This window comes from Alexandromys fortis, unplaced genomic scaffold, assembly GCF_014885135.2.
Source record: "Alexandromys fortis isolate MF-2015 unplaced genomic scaffold, M_Fortis_MF-2015_v1.1 scaffold_229, whole genome shotgun sequence".
NCBI lineage: Eukaryota > Metazoa > Chordata > Mammalia > Rodentia > Cricetidae > Alexandromys > Alexandromys fortis.
Window position 1 is genome coordinate 813365 of NW_026068122.1, and position 22658 is coordinate 836022.

At 35.9% G+C, this 22658-nt stretch overlaps 1 protein-coding gene across 1 annotated transcript in view; it reads left to right on the top strand.

Annotated features, from left to right (window-relative positions):
- Nucleotides 1-22658, top strand: part of Slc5a12 (solute carrier family 5 member 12) — a 42927-nt gene that overhangs the window by 7274 nt on the left and 12995 nt on the right. Inside the window, exons 2-9 of the mRNA XM_050125405.1 lie at nt 422-487; nt 2818-2869; nt 3756-3823; nt 9792-9946; nt 10060-10200; nt 13645-13774; nt 14695-14783; nt 18098-18210. Coding sequence (XP_049981362.1) covers nt 422-487; nt 2818-2869; nt 3756-3823; nt 9792-9946; nt 10060-10200; nt 13645-13774; nt 14695-14783; nt 18098-18210 — 814 coding nt within the window. The remainder of the gene's footprint in view (nt 1-421; nt 488-2817; nt 2870-3755; nt 3824-9791; nt 9947-10059; nt 10201-13644; nt 13775-14694; nt 14784-18097; nt 18211-22658) is intronic.

Sequence of the window (22658 nt, forward strand, 5' to 3'; positions counted from 1 at the left end):
AAAATAAAAAAAAGAATGTTTGCTGCTTGTGTTTTGAATAAGAATGGCTCCCACAGGCTTATCTGTCTGAATGCCTAGTCATCAGAGACTGCAACTACTTCTGAAGGCTTAAAAGATATGATTTTGGTAGAAGAAGTGTGTAACTGGGTTTGGGTTTCGAGGTTTCAACAACCCAAGCCAGGCTTAGTGGCTCTCTCTTCCTGCTGCCTGAGGATCAGGATCTAGAACTCTCAGCTACCTCTCCAACACCATGTTTGTCTGCATACCACCATGCTCCTTGCCATGATGATAATGGATTAAACCTCTGAAACTGTAAGCGAGCCCCAGTTAAATATTTCCTATGGTCACGGTGTCTCTTCACAGCATGGAAAACTAAGACACATCTCTTGCTTAGAACTGTATGCCTTTCTCTGTTTTTCAGTACTTACAGTTACGATTCAACAAGACAGTTCGCTATGCAGCAACGGTCATCTACATTGTGCAGACGGTAAGAAGGGCTGTGACAGGTTTGGGAACTGAGGGTGACAAGAAATAGTTTAGTTATGTTTATTGGGGGGGTGCTCTCAATTAAATGGCAGCTTTGATACTAAGAGTTTCTCTTATCTTCTAAAGATAGCACTTTTAAGATATATAATTATCTGTAGACGAATCCACTCAGCATAGAGTCCTCTTTCTGGGCTAACAACTAAGAAAATGTTAACTGGGCATGGTAAACCAGGCTTTTTAATCTCAACATGGTGAGGCAGATGCAAGTGGAGTTCCCTGAGTTCATGGACACTCTGGTTTACATAGTGATGTTAACCAGGGCTATGGGAGAGACATTGTCTCAAAAGTAAACACACAAACAAAACATACATATATGCCCATATGCATACTAATTGTGTGTGAGAGACCTTGTCTCAAAGGTAAACACACATACAAAACATACATATATACACATATACATAAAATTGTGTATATATCATAAATGTATATATATGTATATATATAATTAAAACCAAATTGTGTCAGAAACCACAGAGAAAAAATTTCTTCAAATTTATTTCATCCTTTCTACTTTTTAAAGATTTTATTATGGGATAGCCTCATAAGTTATTTTGTCACTATTCTGTTTGGAGACAAGATCTCCCAATATAACCAGGCTGCAAATTCTCCTGCCTCTGTATCTCAAGTACTAGGATCAGTTATGTGTGACTATACTTGGCTTGGGTTTCTAAACTGGTAAACTGAGTCAAAAAGACTAATTGCTCTACAATAATAATTTTCATTCATATACCTACTTCCTTCTTTTGGATTCTTTTCCCACATGGGCTTTAGGATTCTTTAAGCTGCCCAAGCTCATTTGTGCACCCAAACACTGATTCCTGCTACCCTCCAAGTACTCTATGCTACAAGATAACTTCCTGCCCTCTTAAAACCTGACTCTGCCTGAAGGGTGTTTATCTAAAATAGAGGCAAATAATATTTCCTTTCCAGCTGTTAGCAATATTTAATGAAATAGTGAGTGCATCAGAACACACACTATAAGGCTTCTATACTAATCAGTGTTTATTTTTTTTTTAGATTTTAATTTAAATACATTTCTCCCTTCCTTTTCTTCCCTCCAAACAATTCCATATAACCCACCCTACTCTCCTTCAAATTCATGGCCCCCTTTTTTCACTAAATGTTATTGCATGCATATATACACATGTATATACACATGCATTCATAAATACGACCCTTCCAGTCCATACAATGTTCCTTGTATGTGTGTTTTCAGGGTTGACCATTTGACACTGAATAAGCAATTAGTGAAAAAGCGATACTTCTTTAATAGCCCACATTTGCATTTTAAAACCATGGCATTCACATGGGATGCATAGTCACATGGTTTAGATAATGAAATTCAGTTTAAAATAAAATTGAAGTTGGCTAATTTCCACCAGTGAAACAATTGCAATTATGTGAATTAGAGCAAGTTCTGCTAATGGAGGATATCTTCAATATCAGTTTTCCTTATATAGTTACTTCTCAGAAGCTTTCCCATCTCTATTTTAAGCTCAGGTTTTCTATTTGTTTTGGTTTTGTAGCAAATTGCTGAAATGAGCTTTATTCTTTAGTAAAGTTTCTCATGAGGCCAGCAGAGAGCACATTGTTTATGTGCATGAAGGGAGCTAGGAGAGGGAGTTTTGAATCCATTTTTAAAATTGCTTTCAAGCTTTAAACTAAAAGTTATTTTAATTTCCTGTTTTTGTGTGTTTGTATGTGCCCCGTGCATATGTGTGTATGCGCACATTCGCATGTGTACAAGTGCACAGGTGTTTGTGTATAGGACCAAAACTGATGTTAGGTATCTTCCTGGATTGCTTTTTTATGTTATTCTTTAAGGCAGCGTCTATTAATCAATCCCAGACTCACTAACCAATTTGCTCCAACGATCCTTCTACCTTCTGCAGCTGGAATTACAGGGAAGCTGCCAAGCCTAGAATTATTTGTGTGGATTTTGCAGACCCAAACCCAGTCCTCTTGCCTGAGAAAGTCATCCCCTCAGCCCTTCATGGGGTTGCTGTTTATCTTTTGGAAAATGCCAAACATAAATATAACACATTAAAATTAGAAGGAACCTTTAAGGCCCAACCATTTTTTTTATTAATCTTGTAGGTAAATTCCCTCTACAAATAGAGAGTAAGCCACCTTAAAATAGGAGTATGTGAGAATGAAATGTTTGGTGAACAAGCTGAAGGAAGTAAGTTATTCAGACTAAGATCAATAAAGAACTTTCTAGGCAGGCTTATGTCTCATGGCACTTTCTCTCTCTTCCGGCGTCTCCACCAGATTCTCTACACTGGAGTTGTGGTGTATGCCCCTGCTCTGGCTCTCAATCAAGGTGAGTTATTGATATATGTCATCTCAAGATTTATGAGTTCTCAGCTTTGAAGAAATACATATATTTGATACCTTATGGGAGAGAGATCCTCGTAGTTAGTGGGCTTGAAATGATTGTAGCAGTCACATGTGTGAAGCTCTAAAAATGTCCTGAAAATGGAAAATAATAGAAACTATTATTTACTACATTTTGCTTTACAAAATTGCTTGATTATAAACAGACAGTTCAATTGCATGTTGTTTATTTGGGTGTTTTAGCTTTGTATTCCAATCTTCGAAATGATGGTAGTTTTGGTATTGTACATTCATAAGTACTAAGTAGTAAGTAAGGTCATTAGTGTTGAAGACCACTTCATAAAATAGAAAATCGGACCACAAGAGTAAAAGGTGTTTATAATTACATTGAGATGTATAGTTGATCCTTTCAAGATTATAGAATCCTGAAAATAACAATAAATAAAAATAAAAAATAACAAAAACAGAATTTTGTTTTCTCAGTAACATCTCCTATATTGAAAGAACTTGTTAGTCAAATTAATTACGCTGTGTATTTACATTGGGAAGAACTAGTTCCTCAAAAACTTAGCTTCAAGACTATTTTCTGTATTGCCTAGAAGTATATCAGTATACATTTAATATTAAAAATTGGCAGAAAACTTGAAATTCATGCTTTTCCTCCATGCGATATTATGAATATTGCTTTACAGATAAATGACAGAATAAAAGCTTTGAAATCAGTATAGGTGGCTTCTGGCTTTTCAGTAGACATGGTTAAGAAGTAACAGCAAAGCCAAACGAAGGACTGAGCTAAAGAATCAGAGGAGGTCAAGTTTGTTGTTTTACTTTTCACAGAGACAGTTGCTTTAATGTTTTTTCTTCTTTTGTAGTAACTGGGTTTGATCTCTGGGGCTCCGTGTTTGCAACAGGAATTGTTTGCACATTCTACTGCAGTTTGGTATGTACAGGGCCATAAACAATATTATGAACTGCTTCAAATATGGTATAATGGTAAATCTCCAACAAGGGGGCATCTAATTATGGATGAACTATCTATTCCTGAACTAAATGAAAACATGTTGCTTTATTTGACATAATTTCTTGAGGAAGACACTATTACTTTCTTTAAAAATCTTAGCAGTTCCATTTATAAAGAGTATTTGGGATCTGAGATTATTCAGAAGAATAAAGCTTTATTATTTTGGGGTCCCTGTGCTAGCAGCTGAGTGGGCTACTATTTTACTAGGTTGGGTCATTGTAGAGATCTTAACTGATTCCAGTTTTGTAAATCACGTTGATTCATGTAATGTAAAAAAGTGTAAAGCCTGTCCAGGGAAGGAATCCAATTTAGGACTATAAAATAACCCAATGAATATACTAAAATAACAAAGCTTTATTCGGAGGAATAAATCATCAAGAAAACCATGTCTAAAGAGAAATAATTTAGCGAAAAATATGAAGGGATCAGAGGATAAATGACCCTTTGTAATGTCCAAAAAACATAACATTTCTATTTCTCTATATATTCTAAGAAAAAAATGTCAAAATACATGTACATGGATGATCAAGGGAAGTTGGCATAAATAAATCATAGGAACCTGTGGCTATTTTGTCTCTTATATAAAAAACATTTATTATTTTGATTGTATGAACTCTCAATTTTCAAGCAGACTATGTAGTATTTATAGAATATTTATATAGTTCTGACAATTAATTTAGATCATTATATAGTTAATGTGTACTTTCTACCCAAATCATAAAATTGAAATCTTTTGTTCTTCTGAATCATCATATAATTTTCTGATTATACTTTACTAGTTATGAGAAGGTAGGTACATTGTCTATCTGATTATACTTTTCTCATTATTAGCAGGTGTCTGTCTGCCACAGCAAAGAATAATAAACAAATTGACATATAACTGACTTTCCATGTATTTGACATTGTGCTAATATCACACATCCTTTGTGACATATATCATGATAATATATGTATATCATAATAATATACAATTTTATCTCTCCTTTATATATTGCAGAAACTTTATATATTGTAGACACTATTGTTTCTCAATGCTAAAATATTTATCTTTATTTCTCTATGTTTTTGTTCTCATAACTATAATTCTTACACACTTTCTCAGACTTTGCCTAAAAAGAGGCACTTCCTCTGTCTACCCTGATCGTGTCAAACTATATTTTATCCATAATTTTTAGATTTGTGGCTGAGATTTCACAGAGTGTCATAGCTCCCAAAAGCATCTCCCACCGCTCCCACCCACCTATAAATAACAAAACTGTACAATACAGAGATAATTTAAATGTGTGATCATCAGGACATCAGGACTATTATTTGAAAGTTGTAGACACTGTTTGAGCAAGATGGATCAGACTATTTGGCAAGCTCATAAATGTATTCTTATTGTATTAGTGAGCTTTTGACTCTTATGGATATCAGCTGAGTTTGGGACTTTCTCATAAAGTTTGGGTCTTTGGATGGATCTGATGTGACTCAAGTTTAGTAAATCACTTTGTTTCATGCATTGTGAAAAAAGTACAAAATATTCCTGGAGAATGTATCTCTTTTAGGTTGACAATATAACACAATTTTAATTCTAAACTAACAAATCATTTGAAACAGACTGTAACAAGGTACCAGGAGTGAGGAACAGTAAAAACTTCAAACAAGATTTAGCCTCTCAGGAATACCAAATACTGAATTGCAAGATGTTGAATAAAGTGGTATGCATAGCTAGTTCAATAATGTATATCACAAATGAGCATGTTACAACTATTATAGTAAATGGAATACATTTAATGACTGTCTTTTTGTAAGATACAGTAGAGAAAATAACAGCATATTTCAGAAAGATGATGAAATTAAGAGAGAGAGAGAGAAATAATAGATAATGATGACAAAATGAGATTCAATTTATGTTCAATTGGAGACTAGGGGGAGACTTGGTATATTTACCCCAAATGGAGAAAAGACAGTATTTATAAACAGTATGTTTTGAAGTACTTTAGGACTGATAGGAGTAGGAATCTATAAGTTTGGCAAGTACTGTCTTTGGAGATAAAGAAAATTCCATTGCTAGATATGTCAGTGAAACCACTGAACAGTATATATGGAAGATCAATGGAAGAACCAGTGATATGGAGGAGCATTTGCTTGAACTGATCTGGCATATTTCCTGGCAATTTTTATTATTTATTATAGAAGCTGGTAACAATGGAAAAAGAGTATGTTCAATGATTGCAGGAAAACAAATATAAAATTATATACAGTTATATTTCCAACAAAGTTACCTTTGAGGAACTGAGTATCAATTAATCCAAGTACTTATGACAAACAAAGCATTCTTTTGGATTCATTGCTTGGCACAATGGTCTTCTACTCTGTAAAGAATTGTCACTTGAATTGCTTTAATAAGATACTAATTGGCCAGTAGCCAGGCAGGAAGTAAAAGCAGGGCAACCAGAACAGAAGAATTCTAGGAAGAGAAAAGGTTTATTCTACAGTCATCACCCAGATACAGAGGAAGCAAGATGAGAATGCCTCGCTAATAAAAGTTACCAAATCACATGGCTGACACAGATAAGAATTATGGGTTAATGTATTATATAGGAGTTAATAAAAATCCTGAGTTAATAGGCCAACTATTTTATGATTAATGTAGACCTCTGTGTGTTTCTTTGGGACGGAATGGCTATGGGACCATATGGTACAGAAACCTCTGTCAACAAATGGCACCAATGTGGACAACTATATCCACATAGAACCTTAGAGAGCTTGGGAAGTAATTCTAGAAACAAAAGAAACAGAGGTAAGCTCAGCTTCTTGGTAGCAGCATTTTCTCAGATAGGCTCTGTTTGCTAGAGGCAAGCACATATCATTTAATAGAGGCTTCCTGACTCAACATTAGCGTGCTTCTTGGTGGTGGCAGGGACCTTGAAACTCCATAGAGTTGTGGCAATAAACATGGGTTCTGGCCAGTATCTCTGCCACGAAGCTAGACTCTCAGAAAGCTAAAGAATGATGTGGATACTGCAGAAAAAGCAATGGCTTTAATCCTAGCCATATTGCTTAGCAAATTACTCATGTAGTCAAAAAAGAAAGATATACAGTAAAGATAGATTCAGATGAAAAAAAAAACCTATAAATGGTTCAGAGTATGTTTAACCAATTCTACACCTCCATTCTTTCTTGCACAACCTGCATGCCTAAGACTATCATGTATTCATGTTGACTGTCTGATCAAATACTTTTGTCCATTTGTGGGGCAACAAGCTTGTTAGCACGGATTTGAAATTATTTCACTAGGTGTATCTGAGTCTTTCATCTAATCTCACCTCAACACACTTCTTCTGAATCTCTTCTCCATATAGCTAGGCAAGAGGTGACTGACAATGGCTCACCAAAAGGATAAATTATTTTTCCATCAGTTGTAGAAGATGTGTTACATTTTAGGTTGAAGAATATTATTTTAATTATGTTAAAAGGTATTACATTTTTTATCCTGCATTTATATAACAATGTAAAAATGTGTTATATTTGTTCATGCTGCACTTGTTTAACAATGTAAAAATGTGCCGCTTTGCTTGCCTAAGGTACCTGATTGGTCTAATAAAAAAGAAAACAGTCAATAGTTAGGCAATAGAGGGATAGTTGGGACTGATGGGTAGACAGAATGAGTAGAAGCAGTCATCTAACCTTCAGAGATAAGAGAACAAGGAAGAAAGAGAAGGAAATATCCAGGGTGAGTCAGCCAGGTAGCTGCCAAGCAACCAAACTCCAAGTAGGATGTACAGAATGAGAGAGAGATAAAAAGCTCCAAGGCAAAATGTAGATGAAGAGAAACAGGATACATTAGGCTATAAGAGCTAGTGGGACAAACCTAAACTAAGAGCAAGCATTTATAAGAAACCTCTGTGCCATCATTTGGGAACTGGTTCACAGTCCAAGAAAGCCTGACAGATATGGTGTTCCAACATGGGGCACAAATTTCTACATAGGGCCTGAGAAAATTGAAAAGAAAAAGATAAAAATGCATACAGATCCTTTAAGTGGCTTTTCTCTATAGCTACCACTCGAGTAGCCAGCATGCTAAGTAGAAATGGCAATGCTACCTACAGGCACCAGCTTCCTATAGAAACAAAACAAAACTGTTAAAGGGTTAAATGTTTAAGCAGGCTTATGACTTGGATCTCATGTACCTAAGTAGGATGGAGTCTGCTGCCAGTGCAAAGGTGTGTAGCAGTTGAAGGTTTGGCTCACGAGATCAGAAAAGGCTTGAGTCACTCAATAAAGACAGGTCCAGATGGAAAAAAAAATAATCTCTAAATAGGTTAGAGTGTGTTAAAAATATGATAGACTTAAGAAAGAAAATGGGTGTAAGCAGTCATAGAAAAAAGTAAATAGTTTATAAATAAATGATAGGTTACTCCAGTGTCTTCTTTCTGCTCAAGCTAAAGATAAGTGTGTCAACTTTTCATAGAAGTTACTGACACTCTGGAGGAGTAACGATGATAATTCTATTTTTCAGTGTTAAAAATATCACCTCCTTTCATTTTACTGGCACTTATTCACTTGAAAAAGCACATTTTATATGCAACTTCATTTTATCTTTCCCTAATTGCCTTTGTCATGTTCAATCTGATCCCAGGAGAGTCAAGTCATGGATTGCTACAGTGAGCCCTTATTTTTCTCTTTCTTTCTGCACACATGATTCCAACGAGAATTCTGCATTAGAATCATTTGGGAAACTTTGAAAAAACCAGGAATAAAAGAACCCACCTCTAGCCTCAGATGATTCAATAGCCTTGGGGAGGAATATGGGTACTGTTTCTCCCTGCCTCCTTCACTAAAAGAGAGGCAGCTTTGGTATGATTACTACTTTAACCTCTTGCCCAGTATCTATACTAAACTTACCCATTAGATTAGCCTTTCTGAAACTCCGGTGTATTTGTCTGACTGTCTAATCACCGTGTTGCTCTCAAAACACCTTCTTCCACCTATATGTAGAAACTGACATTTATTTCTTCTTAATTGTTCTCTCTCTCTCTCTCTCTCTCTCTCTCTCTCTCTCTCTCTCTCTCTCTCTCCTTTTTTATAACATGCTATCACTAGGTTCATAAAAATCCTAAGGTTTTCCAGATGGACCTGTGTAATTTCCCAATTCTTTCACTGTTTCCTTACCTGTATTTAATGAAACATGCAGCATGAGAATCCTATTCTCTAGAATATGTCTGAAAGCCATGGAGTTATTTCCTTCTCTGCCCTGCTTCAATCAGTGGATCTTGGGCATGGTAAACAAGAATAAACTTAGAAATTTATGCTCTACTGCAGCCTTGCCATTCATAGTAGCTACTGTGAAACAAATGTCATCATATGATTCTCTTTGTTCTTAGGGAATTATTTAAGTGGTTTCATCTAAATCTATCTGCTCCTTTTGGTCTATTTTCACCTTCCATCTGCAGCTCCCAGGATTCTCTCATTTCCTCAGAGACTTCTACTTCTTTTTTGTTCATACTCTCCAAACAGATCTTCAGCTTGTGTGCCGAACCTCATAGATTTTTATCCATTACTCAGAACTTAACTGTCACTTCCTCAGACCAGGTGATAGCATTCCTGTATTTCTCAAAAGTAACTAGTCTTCATTGCTCCTTCCCACACTTTTAAGTAAAGGTTTGTATTATTATTTAATTTCCAACTCTACTATTAAACTTACAAACTCATGGAATTGCAGAGGGGACATTCCACCTTCACTTACCATTTTGCCGCCATGTGTTAACTCACAACTTGTTACTTGAAAGATGTTACTACAGTCAGGATGAGTTTTGTATGAATCAGTAACAGGGAGACTGTCTAGAGTTGGAGGGGTTATAGCCCTCATTTTCAGTAACTCATACCATTCTCCCCCTTTCAGGGAGGTTTAAAAGCAGTGGTGTGGACAGATGCGTTTCAGATGGTTGTCATGATTGTGGGCTTCTTAACAGTTCTCATTCAAGGATCGAATCACGCTGGTGGGTTCCACAATGTGTTAGAGCATTCACGAAATGGATCCCGGCTAAACGTAGTTGAGTATGTTCAACGCTACTTTTTTACCCTTCATAAAATTTAATTACACGACCCCATAAAATAACAGCTGTGCAACAAAGAACCATGCCTCTTATCCCATCTTTCCTGTGTCACAGTTTCGATGTAGACCCCCTCAGACGGCACACTTTTTGGACAATTACAGTAGGAGGAACTTTTACTTGGCTTGGAATCTATGGAGTTAACCAATCGACCATCCAGAGATGCATCTCTTGCAAGACGGAAAAGCATGCTAAGCTGTAAGTTGTTGGTTAAGAACAATTTCTATGTTATCCCTTACCTCAGCGAGTCATTACTTATGTATGGATGCATGAGATAAAGGAAGAGACTTATTTGTCCTGTTCAAAGTCTTTGTGTTTATGTGTGTATATATGTATGCCTGTGAGTGTGGTGTATGTAAAAATATGTGTTTGGGATGTAAGTGCTAACGTGTGGAAGTTAGAGGAGGATGTTGGATGCCCTGCTTTATCAATCTCCATCTCAGTTTAATTATTTATTTGAGATAGGGTTTTTCAACATAGCCCTAACTGTCTTAAAGCTCACTATGTAGACCAGGCGGTCTTGAACTCAGAGATCTGCCTGCTTCTGTCTCCTGAATGCTGTGTTAAAGGTGTGTGCCATCAGGCCCCTCTAGGTGTTAATGCTTTGAGATGTTTCCCTGTAGCTGAAGCTAGCCTAGCAGTCTAGTCTCTCTGTCTTTCACAGCTTTGGGTTATATGTACAGTCCATGTCTAGATTTTTACCAGAGTGCTAGATCTAGACATAAGTCTACATACTTTTATAGTAGGTACTCTTCCACATCCTTCTAGCCCTTTCAACAACTATTTCAGCCAAACATGACTACTTCCATCCCAGCATACCCTGATTGGCTTTTTCCTCAATTAAGGTTCGTCTCCATTGACTGAGCAATAGATTAGATTAGGTGCACGGAGTAGGGATAAGGTGCAAATCACATTTCCTGCTTGTAGTCTCCAGGACGAGATGGCCCTGATCATTTTTCATTCATTGTGTGCTGTCTTCAGTTGTAGTTTAATTTTTATGTGGTAGTAGGTAAATGTGACACGTTTTGATATTTTAAAATGTTTATTTGGGAAAAAATGGCAACAGGTAGGCCAGGCAGCTGCTACTCAAATATGGTCCATGGCACCATTGAAGGAATACAGGGATGGCACTTTTACCGTGTGGACAGATACACTAGTAAAGCACAGAACACACTCTACTGATTACAGCTATATAACCACCATATTTGCTCATCTTTATGAAAAGCCCTAGTTCTTTAAATTGTTTGCAGTCCTCCCATATGTTTCCCTTAAGCTTCAATTTTTCAAAATGTAGACACTTAGAAAAATGGAACAAACCAAGCTTCACTTACACTTGCAAACCCATCACAGTTAAATTTCCTCTACAGCTATCTCTTTGCTTTAGGATTAGTCAGGTCTGATATCCATTTTAATTCAATTTAACAGATACAGGTATCATTAACATTTCTAAGGAGAGATGTAAGAACTCTAAAATATAAGGTTATGTGTCTGTGTTTGCTCCAGTTCTTACAGGGATATGAGAATAAGCACAGTAAGATTGTCTGGGTACAACCAAAAGTTCCAGAACAGACCATTCTCTAGAGAAAAACCTAAGGCATTTCTCCATTATTTTATACAGCTAGCAAAAATCCCCACAAATTTCACACAAAATGGAATTACACCCCCAGGGGTGCTTTTTATGGTTCTTGGATCAAGTCTAGTAACTATGACTATTTCTTCACACAATTGAAAAATACTTCAATGTACAATTTCTTATTTTCATTAAATGAGACATAAAATTGTCTTGAAATAATTCAACCGTTTTGTATGTCGAACCATTAAGTAAGTCGGAAACCATATATTTTTTTTGTAACGCAAAATGAAGAGAGGAGATACATCTTCTAGCAGTCTAGCAAACTACTGGTGATGCATGAAAATACCACTAAAGTAAATGATATTAAATAAATCTTTCACACTTTATTAAGTGATGCCCATAACTTTATCAAATGGCTGAACAACTGAAAATGCATGCGACTTTGATCTTAAAATGCATTTAAAATTCAAGTAAAAATCTGCTTTCAGGTTAACTAGAGTCAAGTACCTATAAAGAGAAGAATCTTTTGGTGAAATAAATAATACCTTTCTGCTTTTTTAAATACACTTATTTAGTTTTGAAATAAGATCTCCACTTATTACAGAACAGTCTTAGCCTTCTAGAGACAAGATCCATTCTCCTCAGACTCCTGAGTTTTTAGTACAATTTGTATTTTCCATGTGCCCAGTTATAACTTTCTCCTGTGGCATTTTGAATTTCTGCCTCCTAAAAGATTAGGAGATGTACATTAGGAACTATACCTTTGTCATCTATTATTTTCCATAAAGCACCAAGAATAAAACATTGTGCTTGTTAAATGTTTATTATTTGTTAAATATTAAAATCCTTAAGAAGAGCCATTCTTTTGTGTATATGCAGAAACATAAAGATACCCACAAATTGGAAGAGTATGAGCATGTGTACACACATACATACACACTCTTTTTCATGTATCTCAAAACATTCATATTGCCATGAAAGAAATGTGTGTTCTTACATTTGAATGTTGAATCATCTTCATTTAAAAAAAATGGCCAGTTTGAAATTCACCACAATGAAATTTTTTTAGCACAATGGAAGGATGTCTACTTTCAAGTCTTCCCTGAGATTAGAAATGTAAGTAAAATCTTGACACTCAAATGCCTGTATGAAAGTAAAGGACCTTGAAAAAAGATCCAACTGTAACTGTGCTAGTTCACTGTAGGATAGTATGAATTTCATCAAATCATGTTTAAGATGACCTTCAGTTTTCAAGATCATCTACTAACTTACATCTACTAATCTTTTAGGAGGCAGAAAATCAACACATGACAAGGGAAAGTAATAATTGAGCACTTGACAAACACCTATTGTACTTAGAATTCAGGAGTCTAAGGAGAATGGATTCTTGTCCCTAGATGTCTAAGACCTTTCTGGAATAAGTGGAGATCTCATTTCAAAGCTAAATAAGTATATTAATAGGAAAGCAGAAAGGTATTATTTATTTCACCAAAACATTCTTCTCTTTATAGATATTTGATTCTAGTTTGTTCCTATTATCTTTAAAATACTCAACTTTAACTTTCATCTGCCTTCATCTCAAAGTGACTGAAACAAATACTTGTCTATTTTTATGTTATCTCATTATTATCTTCCTCGAAGAAGTTATTAAAATGCAAGTTGGCTTTTTGACAGTTTCATTAATTGAGTAGGGGGAAAAGCCACTTAAAGTTATATAATGAGAATAATCAGTATGTGAAATATTATAAAAGAAAATAGGTCATATATCACACATATTACAATTTGGCAAAACCCTCTTTTTTAATTAATTAATTAATTTATATATTAAAAATTTCCACCTCCTCCCATTTACCTCCCCCCCCCAAACCACTTTTTAAAAAGGAAAAAATCTTAACCTATTCAAATTTGTAATTATCCTAAATAGTGTAATGACTCATTTAATGTGATATTATAAAATGTAATGTTTCCTGAAAGCTAGAAAGAGGGAACTCCTTTAGTCTTTAGTCATGAACTTACCCTGAGACAAAGTAGCAGACAGCTTACCAATTGGCCTTTGTCCTCTCTTCTAGTGCCTTGTACTTTAACTTGTTGGGTCTCTGGATGATTGCGGTGTGTGCTGTCTTCTGTGGTTTGATCATGTACTCGAACTTCAAGGACTGTGACCCTTGGACATCTGGTGCTATTTCAGCACCAGACCAGGTATGCACTTCCACTGATTTCACAGCAGAATGTACTGAATATATTGGGGTTATCTTTATTCTGCCTGGGCCTTCATTCACTTGCCAAGCACAAGCCTTTGGCTTCCTATTTGAGCTCCTGGGTGACATCACACAGTGCTTTCTAAATATACAGAAGTCGGCAGAAAAACAACACCTCCCTTTGTTCATGAAGACAAAGTCTGAAGACAGGCTACGGCTAACCAGAAAGTCATCTCTAACCCATGGCTTTGGTTGTTGATGATATTTTATAGTCCTTTTCTTTGTAATCTGAGGTTTATTAATGTTTCTTTAATTGAGTAAAAATGAGGACAGTGTCATGCACTTTATATTATAGCATGTAAATGTGTAGCCGGAAGGATCAGGAATTTAAGATTAACATTGTTTACAAAGGAAATCTGAGAGGATACCATGGTCTATGAGATCATATTTCAAAAAGCATAAAAATTAAAGTAACGTTAAATAAATAGAATTGAACAATTCTTATTCTCATACTGCCTAATATATTTTCTCAGCATAACACAATTGTATCATGAAAGCATAGAACGCTGTGTGGTTGTGAAAACTCAGAGACAGTATGCTCATGAGAAGCATTCACTCACTGCCCTTTTCTCTCAATATATGTTCAGTTGCCCTATTTTGTCTAATATAGTCTTCTTTCCCACAAGCTGGGCATACCTAGATCCCCTGAACGACACATGTTAAGAATTGGATTTTAGAACTTAATTATAAATTCAGAGAAAACAGATAGTAAAATTCACACGTTGAAGATACTGGGAAGTGAGTTTCGCATCTCCTTTCACTGGGATTTATATTTCAACACTTTAAATATTGCAGAGATAACAATACACCTCCTTCTCACTTCTCTCCCATCTCCCTTTATCTCTGCTTTTTTTTTCTCAGTTGATGCCGTATTTTGTCATGAAGATTTTTGACACTATGCCAGGGCTGCCAGGACTTTTTGTGGCTTGTGCCTTTAGTGGAACTCTGAGGTTAGTATTCTGACAAGCTGAAGATATCAATGGTTGTGGTGGCAGTGGTGAGGACTGGAATGATGGCAGTCATGATGAGCTGTCTACTGAGCCCTTGCTGAGTGTCAATTGGCCTACTGCTATGTTTTATTTCTATTTGATCATTGGTATCACACAGCATGCGAAGAAGAATCTTTACTCACACTCTCATCAGTTTGCAGATAAGGAAACATATTTAATAAGCATGAGGGAGACAACTAACCTATGGTAAGTAAACTGTGGAGGCCTGATGCAGGTGTATTCTTAACCTCTACTTTAAAACTTCCTGGTTATTGTTTATACATTCCATCACAAAAGACCTAAGAGTTTTTACTGTTCCAGCAATAAACAAAAGACTAACGTCTCCCCATTACAGCAAAGGTAATCTCAGTAGTGGGTATCTGAAAGAAATCAAGAAGAAAATACCATACTTTGAAATTCTAGTAGTATAAAAAAGGGTGACTGGCCAAAAATGAGATTAGAATTCAGAACTGCATGCATTAAACCCTAATGTTCGATATATTGTATCTGGGGAACATCATAGTAAAAAATGGGCTCCCCAGGGTTTGAGCAGTTCTGACTCTGTGTCCTTGATGTTACAGTTCACATGGTCAATACATTAAGCTGGATTTCCAGCTGCTCCTAGCTCATTCCAATGATCAATGCATGTTGCTGTCTTTTCTTCATTGAGTCTCCATTGGAGCTTCAACTTGATTTTTATGACTTCATTACATTGTCTAATAAAGAGCCGATTACAGCAACATGGGCCTACATTATGCTGCCTCATTATCCAGCAATCCTTAAAATACTGAAATTATAAATCATGTTTGATATTACTTCTTTTGGTTCATAATACATTCAGTAAGGGAATCTATTATATGATTATGAATACTGCTTAGTATATTTATTATACTAATGAAGTTATTGAATCATTTACCCTATATATGTGATATAAAACTTAAGTAGAGCACATGTTATGTTTCCCTTCAAAATTATCAGCCATTTATTTTATTTTATTTTTTTTTAATTTATTAAAGATTTCTGTCTCTTCCCCACCGCCGCCTCCCCTTTCCCTCCCCCTCCCCCCATCCCGTCCCCCTCACTTGTCAGCCCAAAGAGCAATCAGGGTTCTCTGCCCTGTGGGAAGTCCAAGGACCACCCTCCTCCATCCAGGTCTCTTAAGGTGAGCATCCAAACTGCCTAGGCTCCCACAAAGCCAATACGTGCAGTAGGCTCAAAAACCCATTGCCATTGTTCTTGAGGTCTCAGTAGTCCTCATTGTCCGCTATGTTCAGTGAGACCTGTTTTAACCCAGGCTTTTTCAGACCCAGGCCAGCTGGCCTTGGTGAGTTTCCGATAGAACATCCCCATTGTCTCAGTGTGTGGGTAGTGGCGGCAGCCATTTGTTTTATTTTCTAGTAAATACGCCGTCTTTCCTCTCTTGCCTTGAATTACTGCTTTTATTTCATTTTAACTCATCTATAGATTTTAAATATCTTATTAACTCTCCTTTGTATTCTTCTCATGGTCTATATCTGTAATGATGCTGGTGCTTTTCAGGACTATAACATATAACGTTGTGTGTTAGGGCTGAGTCTGGTTATTAGTATTACATAATTTTCTGTACATTGTGTTTTTATCTCAATTATTTCTACTTGATTTTCTGTTATATTTCTATCTTAAATTATTAAGGCTACAGTGTTTATTTTTGAGTTTTCCTTCTTTTCTACTAGTTATATTCATTTGCCTGTCTTTTTATGTAGCTATGTGCTTTGAGCAATGACTAACAACTGAAGCAGAAATCACTACTTTATTCTTTAGAAGGAACCACTCTTGGATGAGAAATTTTCACCTTTTGAAGTTAATTCAGTTATTGGACTAACTAAAAGATTCTTGATCTATGTGAGGAATTTAAATAAGCTTTCACTGTTTTTTACAAAGAGAACACCAGCTTCCTGATGCTCCAATGGTCTATCAAGACAACTCTGTGAAGTTGGAGAGAGAGCAGTGTTGCTACCTGGTTATGCTCTTTGTTTCTTTATGGGATTCTCTCACCTTTCTCCTTTACTAGTTACACTCCAGCCTCTCTGGAAGCTTCAGGCTATAGAAAGCACTGATCATCTTCGCACCTCAATGTGTATGCATGTGATTTTCCCTTTATTATTCAAGGACTTTCACCTACTTTTCTTGAATCCTTCCCCATCTTTCTTTCTTTCTTTTTTTTTTGAAGTTTTATAATTATATTTATGTACAGAAAACTCAGCAGTACCTTTAACCCAGTTTAGTGGCAAGTTCTTTGGCCTTTGCCTTTTCCAGCTTGGCAATTCGAGCCACAGATTTAGGACCCAGGACGTTGCCTCCCCAGTGGCGGCGGATCTCGTCATATCTGTCATTGTAATTGGTCCTAATAGCTTCCACCAGCTTGGCCAGAGCACCCTTGTCTTCCCCATCTTTCTTAACCATTATTTATGAAGAGATCATCTCTTACCAGTTTCACAGCACCTTACTCCTGCCTTTCATAGTAACCCTACAAACTGTAGTAAATTGTAAAATTGGTTGTTGAATGTCTATATTCCAAGGTAGACTGCAAGGACTACGACTTTCTTCTTTTTTTTAATCAATTTTGATTTTTATTGAGCTCTACATTTTTCTTTGCTCCCCTACCTGCCTCTCTCCTCCCCTTTAACCCTCCCTCAAGGTCCCCACACTTCTGATTTACTCAGGAGATCTTGTATTTAACTACTTCCCATGTAGATTAGATCTATGTATGTCTCTCTTAGGGTCCTCATTGTTGTCTATGTTCTCTGGGATTGTGAGTTGTAGGCTGGTTTTCTTTGATTTATGTTTAAGACTATGACTTTCAAATTCATCACTTATGTGTGAATAAATGAATACACAGATAAAGACTTTTTTACTTAATAGAAAATTTTACTTCTGGGTTAGGTTAGTCACTACTTTGCTGCTTCATCTCAAGCTTAGAGGGATACTCCCATCACATACACATGCTCATTTTGTGAAAAATTCTTCCATTATTCAACAATAATGTCAAGGGAAATTAATGGGAATCATAATGTGAAAAATTATCTTCTTTCAGAGAATAGTTGCATAGATAATGATTTGAAGGGTGAGTTAACTGCCATGCATGTCACTCAGTTCTAGAATGTGGACAAATGTTGATATGTGTATTTTACAAGGCTCTGTGTTTTTGCCTCTCCTAAATGATAAAGCTGACATATAACTCATCCTTCCTAATTCAGACTATTTTCTTGTTTGCCTATTTGTTTTTCTTTCTGTAGCACAGTGGCTGCCAGCATCAATGCCTTAGCAACAGTAACCTTTGAAGATTTTGTCAAGAGCTGTTTTCCACATCTCTCCGACAAGAAGAGCACCTGGATCAGTAAAGGCTTATGTAGGTATAGTTGGTAGAACTTATGCTATTTATTGTGAATTTTAAATGGGCCAAATAGCAAAATCTTGCATGTGCTCTTCAGGATGCATGAATAGACATAAATGCATGCAGAGACACAGACATTTATAGTCTCACACTTCTGAAGATCTTACCAGAAGGGTACCAGGAAGGAATGACTAGCTAGTTCACCTTGTACTGGTCTTACTTTTCAGGTATCTCTAATATCTTCACATCAATGTCTATTGATGATACTGAGTTGACTTTATCAGACATTTTACATGAGGAGGTGCACTTTTCAGTATGCCTGGCCATTTTATCTAATAATTTTCTCTTGAAACAAAACTCTGAGTAATGTACTCTAAGGGAATAAATGTTCCCTGTTTAATTAAAAGGGGCATATTATCCACTTAGCTAGAGGAATGGGCTTGTTTGTTCCTTACCCATCATTGCTGGAATGTTCTATTGACTGGCTTGATCTTATGCACCCAACTAGAGTTGTTATGAGCTCATGGGTGCAGAGGTCCTGTCAGGTCCAGATGACACTGTTTTTCTCTAGTTCTCCCTAAACTCTGGTTTTAATAATATTTCTGACCCGTATCAAACTGTTTTCTGAGCTTGGAGTGTGATATAGATGGTTGACAGTTGATAGTTGTTAGGTAAGGGAGATTCAATTTTCTTGAGGAGTGTGGTCCTATGAGAATAGGTTGATTATGCACCAATGAACGTCCCCACATACATGAGTTTATGGGCAGCACTAATTAAACTCAATAGGTTGGTAAAGAATAATAAAGAGCACTTGAAGATGGGAGGGAGGTTTTGAGAGAATCCAGGAGTAGTTGGAGGAAGACATTAGTGAATTAATATGATTGCATATATTATAACATAAACAATATTCTCAGTGATTTTGATTATTAAAAACTACATATTACAGTCACTGAAACTACCACATTGAATTATATTTTTACAAACTTTGCTGCTTTTTTACACTTTTTTTTATTTCTGATTATTGCATATATATGTTTATGTTTGAGTAGGGGTTTGTATACTTGAGTGTAGTGGCTATAGAGATCAGAAGAGGGTGTCAGAGCTCTTGGAACTGTAGCTGCAGGCAGTTGTGAGCTACCTGGGAAATTAACTCAAGTTTTCTGCATGAGTAGTGTGTACTCTTAACCAATAGGCATCTATCTCTCCAGCTCCAAAGCTAGCTGCTTTTAAAGTACAAATAAATTATTTCTCTTATATGCTTAAAATAGAGAGGGCAATTAATTTAGAAAAACAATTTAAATTTAAGTTAAATGATACCTACTTAATTCTGTTTCTGGTTGTTTAACTATAGCAATCTTCAGTGTGCATTTTCTTATGTGTGCTTTGAAAACATAGGAGTTTAATGATTACATAATATATTATCCACTGGCTCACTGTTTATATTCTTGTTACTTTTATAGTGTATAGTCATTGTACACAGTTATGAGCTTCATAAAGACATTTTCTTTAATCTGTCATGTATTTTGAGCAATACACTTCTAGCAAAGGGCACAATTTCATTCTTCTTTCTGACTGGACATAACCCTTGGGTACTTTAGAGTGCCTTAGCTGTTGACTTGGGGGAAACTCTTCCCTGGGCAGGGCAGTTACTTGCAAGCATTGTCACCCCAGGATCTTAACTTTGAAAACATTTGCATTTTCACAAGTTAGAGCCTTTGATGGGTGGATCTTACTCTCAGGGCAACTTTCTATTGGTCCCAGTATGGACCTGAGATTTCTTTTTAAAGAAATTCTCTTTAACAATTATAGGTAATTTCCCTGCACTATCTGGTCTGCAACTTTCAATTTTCTTCTTCAAATCCCTATTCTTTTCTCCATAGACTCCTTCTCTCTGGTGTTTTCCTGTCCTTTTCCTTTTTATTTATATTGTGGATGATATGATTTCCTCATAATATTTTCTTTCATCCAAGTACTTACCAGGCCTGACTTTGCTTAGCTGTCAAGATGAGATTAGATCTTAAATTCAGTGTCCTATGGCCACAAACCACATACTCTGTTGGATAGCAATGTGCTGTATTTTTTGTCCATTTCTATTGTACTAGGACCACACACAGCTATTCGTATTGATTCACAAATTTATTTTTATGGACATGTGACTAGTGTATAAAATAGTAGTTTCATTATCCATTTCTTTATTCATCTCATTTTGGTTGCTTATTTCCCTTATGTTTAAGTTTTCTTTTTCTTTTTGCCATAGTTTTTTCCTCTGCATACTTGAAATGCATGTTTCTCTCAATATTACTTTGAACTCCCCTCAAATAAAAATCTCTTAATAATAGTTATTTTTATTTTTGGTCTTATGTTTTTTTCCTTACATTTTATTATAAAACAATAATGTGGCAATGTATCAACTCCTCACAGAAATATATGTTTCTCCATGAATTTCTTCTAATCTTTTTCCCATATCCATCCAGCTCTTTATTAATCCAAAAATCCATTATACTGTTCAATTCTTAAAAGTAAATTGCAAACACCATTTCATTTTTTATAATTATTTCAGCTTGCATATTATTAGCTAGAATTTAGCATATGTTTCAAGGCTTTTAATACAAGAATTCATGTGATGAAAAATTAAGCTGCTATGTACATACTTATTGAATTTTGACAAATTCATTGTCCTAGCTAGAGTTACTATTGTTATGATGAAACACCATGACAAGTAATAATTTGGGAAGAAAGGCTTTATTTGGTTTATACTTCCAACTCACAGCCCATCATAGAAGAAACTCAGGACAGGAAATCAAACAAAGCAAGAATCTGTAAGCAGAAACTGAAGCAGTCGAAGAATACTGCTTACTGGCATGTTCACTGTGTCTTGCTCAGTCTGCATTCTTATAAATCTAGGGCCTACAGTGGTCATGGCCCTCCCACATCAATCACTAATTAATAAAATACCCTACACGTTATCTACAGTCCACTTTTATCGAGGCATTATCTCAATGGAGGTTCTCTCCTATCTAGTGACTCTATCTTGTGTTTAGTTGACATAAAACTAGCCAACACATCCATCTATCTATGAAACTCAATTGCTTAGCAAGATATATCATCATGGTCATTAACTTAGAAAGTTTTCCCATTACTTTTCTCACCAGTCTCTATTCTCAGCTTCCTCCAGAGAAAAGAAACTGCCAGAATTTCTTTTTCTAATGTAGATTTTTAACTTTTCTAGAATTTCATATAAATGGAGTTTCACAGTGACCCAGATTTTGTAAAGTCTGTATATGTTCAGTACAGGTACAATTTTTATTTTCCCTACACTTCAGTCATGCTTAGGTGAATGTAAGAAAACAAAACTGTGGATTTGGGGTGTCAACTACTGTTCATCAGTGTTTATCCCTAGGCTGCCTCAGTGTGAGATAATTAGTAGTAGTCTTGTAAAATTCTTTTAAGAAATGTACTCATTATTCTTCAGTAGATGTATTTGTCAACTCTCAAGGTTTTAAAATTACTTGAGATGCTTTGGTATTGCATCTAAATTCATTTCATAAAAACTAAGTGGTCCTGGATCTTGTGTGTCTGTGAGTTGTTTTAATTGAATATGATTTTTCTTTATACTCATATTTGTTTGTTTAAATGAGCCTATGTACTCTTGGTAGTAAAGTTTTTAAGTGATATTTTCATGATTATTTGGTAGATTACTATATCCAGAAATATTCATTATATTCATTACACTTTGTGGCCTCATGTAAGCTCAGTCGGATGATTTAATACTTTTTCCTTTTATTTATCCTTGAACAAAATTAGCTAAATATAATCACACTGGCTGACTAGATGAAGTCTGTGGATCTTTTTCACTACATGATTTAGAGATCCAGAGGGTGAATGGGTAGTGTTGCCAGTGCAATCCCCAGATGCTAGCAGATACTCATGGAAAAGTATGAATGAGGAAGACGTTACTTCTGCAACTGTGTAGTCTCATCATTGGATCTGATGAGGCACTGACAAAGTCTACAAGTACCATTCTTGAGGAATCAATTTTGGAGAATGTTTTGATTCATTTAGTGTAGCCCCTTCTGAGAATGTGAACTCTTTGGGCCAAGAATAAAGTTCTCACTTTATAACCCCGGTGACTGGTGACATGTCCAACCTATAGTAAGAATACATTAAAACTGAGCCTGGAGTCACATAAGGAGCTGGGATGGATCGCTTTCGTCTTAGTGTCATCCCCTTTCTGGGATAAACTACATAACAAGCACAACTTAGAAGGGAAAGGCTTCATTTTAGCTCAGTTTACTGTCCTTCATTGCAGGGATGTCAAGGTAGCAGGAGCTGGAAATAGCTAGCTGTTTCTGTAGCCAAGAGCAAAGAGAGTGAATATATACACCAGCTTATTTGTTCATTTCATATAAGTTAGGATTTCCTATTCAGAGATTGGAGCTACCCATAGTGTGTGTGTGTGTGTG